General features: G+C 30.0%; 2 protein-coding genes across 2 annotated transcripts in view; both read left to right on the forward strand.

The window, feature by feature from the left end:
* LOC145333688 (uncharacterized) overlaps nucleotides 1–2,548 on the forward strand; it is a 3,573-nt gene extending 1,025 nt beyond the window's left edge. Inside the window, exons 3-5 of the mRNA XM_080178898.1 lie at nucleotides 360–458; nucleotides 696–794; nucleotides 2,541–2,548. Of these exons, the coding sequence (XP_080035024.1) occupies nucleotides 360–458; nucleotides 696–794; nucleotides 2,541–2,548 (206 nt within the window). The remainder of the gene's footprint in view (nucleotides 1–359; nucleotides 459–695; nucleotides 795–2,540) is intronic.
* Nucleotides 1–4,292, forward strand: part of LOC145334427 (uncharacterized) — an 11,838-nt gene extending 7,546 nt beyond the window's left edge. The window contains exons 7-8 of the mRNA XM_080179881.1: nucleotides 3,806–3,904; nucleotides 4,102–4,292. Of these exons, the coding sequence (XP_080036007.1) occupies nucleotides 3,806–3,904; nucleotides 4,102–4,187 (185 nt within the window). The 3' untranslated portion in view covers nucleotides 4,188–4,292. The remainder of the gene's footprint in view (nucleotides 1–3,805; nucleotides 3,905–4,101) is intronic.
* Nucleotides 4,293–10,833: the final 6,541 nt, after the last annotated feature.

Here is a 10,833-nt window from a genome sequence, read left to right on the forward strand (position 1 = left end):
TATTGAGGATTGAATATGCTCATATTCTACATTTTTCCATCAAGTTTCATAAAGATTTGTCCATTAATTGCGGTGCTAGATTGATTCCTAGATTTTTAAGTTTTCATAATTCAAAAGATTGTGTGACTTTAAAGGTTTCGTGATTTCCTTCTTTTATAAAGTATAATGTTTATTGTATTAAACTGCTCTATGTTAAATTTTTCCTAATATCCCTTCATTATTTTAGAGCTTCGCTACTTATGGATGTTGTCATCCTTGTTCTTCTTTATTAGACATGGGGCTAGGATAATGATGGTTTTGCAACACAATTCTCATATTGTATTATATTTTTATATATTAGAAAACTTTATTTTATCTAGGAAGAACCAGTCTTTTATTTGCAGCAGATAAAGGATACACTGATATAGTGAAAATTCTTGTAGAAAATGGAGCTGAGGTCAATATACAGGATAATGATGGTAAGTAATTTAATATAGTTGTATCTATCCATTCACCTTTTTTATTAGAACAAGTGGCTGATGACTATTCATAGGATAATAATGATTTTCTACATAATACTTTTATTGTTTTATATCTTTTTTCTTTTTTATTAAAAAGGAGAAGAAGCTACTGTGAAAATACAATGAAACACGCTATTTTGTTGTTTTTCCATGATCCAATATTTTTAAATATAAGAGAAATTTATTTTTATCTAGGAGGTAACAGTCTTATGTATGCAGCAGACAGAGGACACACTGATATAATAAAGATTCTAATAGAAAATGAAGCTGATGTCAATTTACAGGCTAATGATGGTAAGTTTAATAATATACTGTACCTGTACCTATACATTAGACTGGCCCAAAAAAACATGAATTTTTAAATCTTTACCATATCAATTTGCGGTTACCTTAAAGATGTTACCGGCTAAAATGTAGACCTTTTAGTGAAAACTAGACCTCTCTACAATGAAAATTGATCTCGAAATTTCAATCTTAAGCTTTTTATCAAAAACTTCATATTTTCATGATTTTAACAAGAAATAATTAAATAACTGCCAACCTAAAATAATGTAACAAGAGTTCAAATATGAAGCAATTATAAAAAGTAAGCAGAACCGCCATTCCTGCCGAATAATTCCGAAAAAACGTATAAAAACATTGTTTTATTTAAATTGATAATTTGTGTAAGAAGTCGAACTAAAACAGTAGCTATTAGTCTTATGAGAAGAGAAATGATGAAAAACTCTAAAAAATATACATTTTAAAGACATAAAATAGGAAAAAGTGTTTTTAATAAATTTCATGGCTCAACAGACATTGTCGCCAATAAAGAGACAATTTACTAAAATAAAAAATTTAATGAAGGTAAAAAAATATGTAATATACTTATTCTCATATTCAACTTTTAAAAAAAGCATACTAATAAAAAAATTTAATTGCAAAAAATAATTTGATTGTTTTTTATTAAACCAGGAATAAAGAGTAAGGCTTATCTTTAATTATTTTTCTTCAATGATTTTGCAGTATGAATTAGCTTTCCCAAATTATTGTAATTGTACAAAAATAAATTTTTATACTTTCTTTCTTTATATGTTTATTCCTGGTGATTTTAATATTTTATTTCAATATTTGTAAACAAACAGACAGAAAATTTGATGTTTTGCTTTATATCTGGTGTAAGGCATTCTTAATTTGGGGAAGTAAAGGTGAAAATAAATATGCATTTGACGAGATAGCGATAGATTTTTTCTTAAAATCAATTATAGGGCTAAAATCTACAAACAATACATAACCTATTTTTACATTCCGCACATTGAAAAGCGATTTAGACCTTCATTTGGGCCACACTACTATACATCTACCTTTTAAATTAATAAAATTTAATAAAAAACATGGAGCTGATGACTATTTAAAGGATAATAATGATTTTCTATATAATACTTTTATTGTTTCATATCTTTTTTCCATTAGAGACCAGTCAGACATATGGACTGAAAAACAATAATAATGTATTATTATCTATCTATCTACTTTTTAACCCTTACAGATTGGGCCCCAAAGTACCTCAATAGACAGGGTGGAGGGGGGGGGGTAATAATTTAGCTCCCCCTTCTCTATCTCACCTCCTGTTACAGATAGAGACATACAAATTTTTCTGACAGTTCATGTACATTTTTAGAGAAAATTACCTTTTTTAATCCAATTATAAAGCTAGGATTATCAAATTTTAGGTCCAACTTTTATTTTTTAAAACAAAAAAATTACTTTTCCTTGCCATCGCCAAAAATGCCAAATAATGGAAACTGCCATTTTCAGCCATTACAGTGGTAAAACGGCAGTTGGTGGCGCCAATTAATATCTTTAGCTGTTTCTTATCACAATAAAAGACTAGATAAAGAATTTGGCTGGTCTAGAGCTGTTTTCAACGACTGGCAGCTTATAAACAGCAAAATTACAGGAAGGAAATTAAAAAATGGTCCAAAATTGGTCAAGAAGTGGTCAAACAATCATGACCTTACTGTTTATTATTGCTCAAGGATTTACCACAAAATTTTTTAGGTCTCTAGCTGTAATAAAAGCCACAATATTCATAATATGTCTGTAGTAAAAGCTGGACAAAAAATCTGTCATAAAATCGGTTATAAAATTGGTCATGGACCAGTCAACGGTAATAACACCACTTTTCTCAGATGTTCTAAAAGTTATAATGTAGGAATTAGGATTTATTTAGAATTTTATCTAATTTTGGTGCCACCTAACCGACTTTGACTGGACACCACAACTGACACAGAAAAAAAAGACATTGAAAAAACTAGAGGGGGGGCTGATTTAGTGGAGGGGGAAGGGGAGGTTTCATCCTCATTACTTGATTGGTTTCCAAATAAAATAGCTACATAATTCTTTAACCCATTAGTGACGAAATGGGTATTAAAACCCGGTCCCAGAAAATGTAAAAAAAAACGGTTTCCAGCTTCATAATTGCATCATTCTCAGTATGAATCCCCCCTCTTCTACCCTGGCTTTCATTTCCCCCTGGAGCAGGCAGTTTTGCCTACTTCCGTTTGCCGGTATAGCTCAACAAAGTTTGAAAATCATGAAAATTCAAAATACCCCATCTTACTTTTTTTGTTTTTTTAGTAAAGTCGCTGATTTTTTTCATGAAATCTAAAGTTTATTGACAAGTACATCTATTTGTGAATTCGTTTTATTTAAATTATTATTTCCTATATGATTTTTTTATCGTTTTTTTATGCCCTATATAAGCCCGGTTCGGCACGGGAGTCAGGAGTCTGAAATTTTTATTACCCGGTTTTACTAATAGATCTTTTTTGACAACAACAACAAAACAGGGTTTTTTTACCCGAAAACGGCGGCACCTATAGCCGAAACACTTAATTTGAAATAAATCGCTTTGTATATTACTTTTAGCTCTATAGATTACATGAGGTTGTGTAGTTTTCAATTTCGGATCGTATCAAAGTTCTAAAAAGTGTTCATCTCACTTTTGGCGTTCAAAAATTACATTTTTGATTTTTGGTCGAAATAACCGGGTTTTTACTACAAAATCGGGTTTTAATGCCGGCGGAAACCGCCTAAAATGGGTATTAATGCCTGGTTGGTATTTATGGCCAGGCCAAACCGGGTTTTTTTGCAACTTTCCTGTGCACGCCACTAGAGCAAAACAAAAAAATTGGAATTCCGTTTTTACCATTATAAAGCTTCCCTGAGATTTTCAGCTCGATCGGCCCATAAAAGTGGCGCTCGGCACTAATGGGTTAATCGCATAATATTTTTATATATAAGAAAAATGTATGTTTATCTAGGAGTAACCAGTCTTATAAGGGCAGCATTACAAGGACACACTGATATAGTGAAGATTCTTCTAGAAAATGGAGCTGATGTCAATTTACAGGATAATGATGGTTAGTTATATAATTTATTGTAGCTGTACCTATCCATCTACCTTTTAATTAATTATCAGAACATGAAGCTGTGACTATTATAGGATAATGATTGTTAGGTAAACAATGCTATTATTGTATAATATTTTGGACCATGAAACCCACTACATTCCATAATCAAATATTTTTATATATAAAACAAATGTATTTTTATCTAGGAGAAACCAGTCTTATGAATGCAGCATGGAAAGGCCACACCGATATAGTGAAGATTCTTCTAGAAAATGGAGCTGATGATGGTTAGTTACATAATTTATTTTTGTTGTATCTGTCCATCTACCTTTAAATTCTTTCTTAGAACATGGTGCTGATTATAGCGGCTGTCTCAATTATAACATAAGAAGGTGTAGCAAGTAATCTTCCAAAGACAAAAGTGCTTGCCTATATAATAGGGTTGGGCCAGATACTGTTTTGGCCAGATAACAAATATCTGGCTGATTTCTAGGGTTTCTCGTGTGGCTGAATATCCAGCCATTTTCAATATCCGGCTGGGTATCCGGCCATTTTCAATATCTGGCTGGATACTTTGTGGAATAAAACCGGACTTTTTAAAGATGGTCCTAGCACCAAAACTACTTGACCAAATAGGTTGGTTAATCCCACTATTAAAAGCTTAGTTAATGGCCTTTTTGCTCATGAAAATCTGGCTGCGAATAAGTTCAAAAAGGCAGATTCAAAATGCGCTGATAGTTAACCATGGATTTTCCACTTGGGCCCACTAAATCTGACTTCAGCCCATGTGTAGGTGAGATGGAATTATGAAACTTGCTGGAGATACTATCAGATACCTAGTGAAAACACTAGAAAAGACTATAGCTCTCTATCCCAGCTGAATTGGCTGTAGTAATTCGACAAAATGATAAGTAACAGATATTAAGATGTCAAAAACATTTAAACATCTTGAAAATTTCTCGATTCTCAACTTCAGGGGCCCATATGGATCCATAAAACTCATTCTAGACTATGGGTTGCGCTGTTAACCCTAGCTGAATTTTCATGCCATTTCCAAAAACGTGTAGAACTACGTCCTAGCTCAACTGGGGCCTGCAGCTACATTGAATCATGAACCAATAGACGCAACCACACCAAAAAGACATCTCTAATTGCTCCTATCAAGGAGAACGTCGCCTTCTTGGACAGGGACATGGTGGCCAGGGTCTGCAGGTGGTTCAGGGGGCGGGTAGAGGCGGTAAATGAGGCTGGCGGCAATTTTTAAAATAATCTAATAGTCATATACATAGTTTGCTTCCCAGTTTTTAAATTTTAATAAAATCTTTGAAAATGACGATTTTCTGTTCATTTATTTAGAAATTAGAAAAGTTCGGATTTATGTGGCGCACCCTATATATATATAGATTTAGGTCTTAATTTTTGTTATTTAGGTAATTTTGGGAAAAAGATTAATATTCTTTTTGGATATACAGAAAGTGTCATGTGTAACGTCATAAAAATATGTATGTAAAGGAAGAATGAGAGGCGAAAAAGGAAAGAAAAAGTGATGGATTTGGACAAATGTTTATGAGGTCACACATGACATTTTCAGTTTCTCAATTTTTGTTTTCTTGTATTTAGATATCCGTTTGTACACTAATGGTAGAATTGCCACCAACCCAGGAATACAATAATACATTAGTTTGTTATTTTGGACCATTTTATTGAATCTTTCCCCCCCCCCCCCCATTACCTATCTTGATTAATCAATATGCAAAGGAAAGGATCTTTTCCTTAAGTGATATATAAGACAATGAATAATAAATCAATGTACCTCCAAGCTCCAATTAGGGCTTTAGAGCTAAAACATTTTGTGCATGTCCCCTCTTTAAAAAAAAAGACTTTTACTGATTCAAAGCTAAAGTTTAAATCTAATGTCCTAAACTCAAAAATTGCATTCACAGAAGCCATGACCTGGAGGATTAGAACCTGCAGGATTGTACCTGGAACCTGAAATTGACTTGAATTCCTATATTTTATAATAGAAAGTCCATTGCTTTCTTTTTTCTTTCAAAACAAAGGAGCTTCAGATTGAATTGTGATCAGAATTTTTAAAAATTACCCTCCCACCCTGTATATATCTGCTTACAATTCCTCTTTTTCTGTCCATCTTATATTGGGCTAGTTATTTAGTTGTGAACATGTGTATTATAGAAATTAATGTGTCTAGGTTTAACAGCACTTGATATAGCAATTAGTGAAGGGAATACTGAAACTGTAAAAGTACTAAGAGAAAATGGTAAGTTTACATAAAGTCCCACTCTTGCTTAAGCCTTAGCAGTTGGGGGCAATATTTTTTTTCTTTACATTTTCTGTTTTTTCCTGTATATGCTGGACCCTAAATGAGTTCTCATTGGTTTGTAGAGGAAGTAAGGGGTGGTGGGCCCTAAAATGCCCACAATTTTGCACCCATATTGAAGCAACTTATAGCTGAGCTATAGGGCAGTTATGTTTAGTTTCCTTATCCATTTTATTTATTTACCCTTTTAGGTAGGTCCTTTTTTTACATAGAGAAACCTACAAATTGGCTCCTGTTACATATATAATAAGAACAAAATTTTTGTGTGGTTTCTTAATTTTTAGAGAGACAGACAAACAGATAGACATATAAATAAGCAAAGATTATTGAGGCTACAAATTAAAGATTTTGTTTACTAAATTGCTTTTATGTAAACACAGGGGTCTATTAAAAATTTTGTGACACTTTGGTAACTTTGATTGGTCACAATGACCTGTGACAGAAATACAGATATCAAAGTATCTACATACTGTTTTTTTATTTCATTTAAATATGTAATGAATATTTCAGGAGCTAAGAGAGGAAGGGATGTTGAGTAAATGAACAAGAATAAAACTAGGTAAACCATGACATAAATTTGACATATGCAATCATGCAAGAAAATAAAACCTAAAAGGCGGAATATTTGCTTTAATCATTCAAGCTGAAATCCCATACTATGTTTAAACAAAGATTAATGTACCAAACTCACATACTTTTTAAATTTATTTTCTGTTATAGAATATTTAAATCTATGAATAAGTTAAGCTCAGCATATCTATATATATTTTTGTGGATTTATTAGTTACTAGTGGCTACGCCCCAAGAGGCCTCTAGTTGCACTTTAAATGTTTTTTTTTGTTCAAGTCTCTACATTACCTATCTATGTTGCATTAAAGTCTCTACAATACCTATCTTTGTTGCGTTCAAGTCTTCAAATATTTAAATTTTTTTCGATTTTTTTATGATTTTTTTTGGGAGGGTGGTGGTACCCTCCCCCAAAATAGTTATAAATTTTCCCAGGACCTATGAGAAGCTACCCTGTTAAGCAAAAATCCGATTGGTTCAGTGGTTAGCGAGATCCTTTGGTACAGACAGAAAAACATCTTGTTACTTTATTATAAGGATTTTCTTATAATATTCTTATATAATTTAATACTTTAGAATTGACAATGGCAGCAGATAAAAATCCTTCACAGAACATATATTTTATTAACTATATATATTTCTATTTACTCAATTTTTATCCAGTTACAAATATTGGACATATTCTCTCTTAATGCAATAATAATTATTTCTTGCTTCATACTATAAACAGTTTTCCTTGTATATAAAATGTACGTATCATTATAAGATTCAACCAGTTTTTTTAGGCATGGGATAAAAAAACTGGTTTTAATCTTATGATTGTACATAATTATAGTAAACTGGATATAATATGTTGTTTGACATAATTTACAGTATGGCTGAAAACTAGAAGAAATCAAATATTAAACACCAGAATGGATCACTTAGAGATCAAACTAAACCACCATCTGGGAAAAGATTTTAATTTTAATTATCATTTTGGATATTTTAAATTAAAAAACAATGAATTAAGCCTTCAAATAGTTATCAACAAAACAATTTTTAAAAAATGTATATGATTCATTTTTGCTAGTTGCAAAGGAATTGTAATTTTTGTCCTCAAATTATGAGAAATTACACAACAATGTAAAATTAAAACATCCCAAAATATACTCTAAAATATTCTTAATCTATTAAAGATAATAAGCTAGTTTATCAATTAATTGATCTTTTATGTCTTGTTAAATATCTTAAGTACATTAAGGGACTGAGTGTCTACTATACATGGTATTTGGAGCAAATTGGCATGAATTTTGTCTAAGTGATAAGAAATTGATATTAAACATATAATTTGGTACAATTTACTAAAAATACAAAATAATATAGATTTTTTGGTATTAAAATATTAGGTAGCAGGATCTAAATATAGAATATTTAAAAAAACAAAATGAAAAACTTTGTATTAAATGAATAATGTTTGTACTTTCAAGATTCTGCCAGTTTGATTTATTATCTGTTGAATATATAATTTGTATCATGGAAAGAAAACAAAGTAGTTGGGGTCAATGTGACTTCACACTAACTTTTCTCCTATTTATAACCCTGGGGGAGCTCTTACCCTGCAGGACAATCCTTAACATTTATCTGACTTAACCTTAATTAAACTATCAAAAGATACAAAAAAAAAATACAACGAAACCTGCTACTTTGTTTTCTCTCCATGATCCAATATATTCAATAGTATCATGTTGTGTTTTACTTTATTTCATATAATAATAATATACATATATACATATGCTTATTTAAAAAAAAAATTATTGCAAATAAAATTAAAACCAGCCCAACATCTTCAGATTTAAGATTGCAGTTTTTATCCATATCTCCTTTACATGGATTACATTTGCATTTTTATTATTCTAAAACCTGATATAAACAAAAAGAATCTTAAGCTATACTTATGTTATTTTATATATATAAGAAAACCTTTTGAATTGCCAGGATATTTGATCTTCAGACTCCTGTGTTTTACTTTTTATTTTTTTTAAATTCCTATTATTTAATTGCATTTTTTTTATCTAAACATTATATTTCTAGTTATATACAGATATAATAATCATTATTACAAATTAATTTAGTTTTAAAGTTTATATTATGTTAATTTGTATCAGTTCAAATCTATAATCTTTTCTTTTTATAAATTTGTAAAAAGTAATTTTATATTCAAGGTTAATAATCTAAAGCAATAATTCAAAAGAATTATAGATTTGGATACTTTAAACTTTTTGATTATTAACATTTATTGTAATGGATTAATTGTTCTTTAAATGTAATGAATAAAATTATTTGCATTCAATGGTTTAATTTTATCATTTTATTTATATTTTCATTTAATTTGTATGTCTGTACATTATTTATTACTTACTTATTTATTATTCTGTTCATGTTATAAAGTTTTCTGCTTTCAGTTTTTTGTTATATTTTATTTAAAAAAATACCTTTTAACGTTGAGAATATTGTTACAAATATCTTATATTGTTTTTTTTCTTATTTATTTACTTTTAATCTTTTTTTGATAAAATTAATAAAATTCTTTGGCATAATCAACTTAAACTTCTATAATAAGTTCTTTATATTCGGGAGACAATTAATATAGATACACAAAATATTTCTTTAAATCTTAGTAAAATTAACATTAAAAAATCACTAAACCTCCTAAAATAAAATAAATATTTTTCTCGTATTCTTCATTTGAATCCGGTGGATAGGAACCGGTTCTCATCCATACGAAAAAACTATGTCTAGCATCGTATTATATCCAGTTTTCTACAAATATAGAAATGTACACTCATAAGATTAAAACCAGTTTTTTTAGCCGGTGCCTTCGGCACCACGGGGCTAAAAAAACTAGTTTTAATCTTATAATTGTACATTCTATATCCGCGGAAAGACGTTTATAATACGATACGAGAAATAACTATTATGCCACACATAATTGAATTCTAAATGATAAAATAGTACATTTATAATCCTTTTTTTACAAATATTGGGTAATAAGCTATTAATAAGTATCTAAAGTTGGTTTTATAAAAAAAAAACATTGCCTCCAAATCATATGTATAAACCTCTTAAGAGGCAAAGAAACAAAATGATATTGAATTTTGGTTCATCTGTCTTACAAATATTTGTAGTGATGTACACACATTATTACACAACCAAACAGCCTACAAACAACCAACCCATTGATTGCATAACCTTTGTCTTTTAGTCTTATCTGTGCAAGGTAATTAGTTGCCCCTTTTTTGGACCAAGGCATTTCCTGTACTCAAATTATTGATAATATGAAACATGAATTATTGATATTGTGCAAATAAAAATAACGTCATACAATACAAATGACCAATGAGAGGCCACAATACATGTTACAATGTATACCAGTTATTTGTATTGTATGACGTCATTTTTGAAAGGCACTATCATCTGCTTCGTGAATCAAACATATCTTCAGTAAGAACTATTTATAACGAATTTGGTTTAAAAGGTAGACAGAAAATAGAAGTATATAAAGAATAATGGACAAATGGGGAGACTTTACAGAAAGATAAATAGTAGGACTGACTAATAGACAGATAGATAGATAGACAAATATACATTTCCTAATGAAACCAACAGTAGCAGCCAAGAAAATATGAATGTACGTTTGTCATATTGACTTTAAAACTGATATTATAACAGGGGAATTTTTTTTTGATAATTTAGATTGCTAATATGGAACTCATTGATTGGTCAGTATAATCATCCAGTAGGTGGGGGAGGAAATGAGGAAAAGGAGGTGGATGGGAGATATCTTTATTTCAGCATAATTTTATTAGAGTAGAAGAAAATCTGGTGCAACAACCAAAAAAATAATAAATCAACTTGCATTTATTATTATAAGGGGGAGAGAAAGAGTTGTATATTTATTTTACCCTTTAACTATTATCTTTATATTCTATGTAAATAGATAGATAGAGAAAGAAAAATATTTATTTATCTCTACCTATGTGGTAAAAATCAC

The sequence above is a fragment of the Acartia tonsa genome, chromosome 12 (assembly GCF_053477335.1).
Source record: "Acartia tonsa isolate MP-2025a chromosome 12, ASM5347733v1, whole genome shotgun sequence".
Taxonomy (NCBI): Eukaryota; Metazoa; Arthropoda; class Copepoda; order Calanoida; family Acartiidae; genus Acartia; species Acartia tonsa.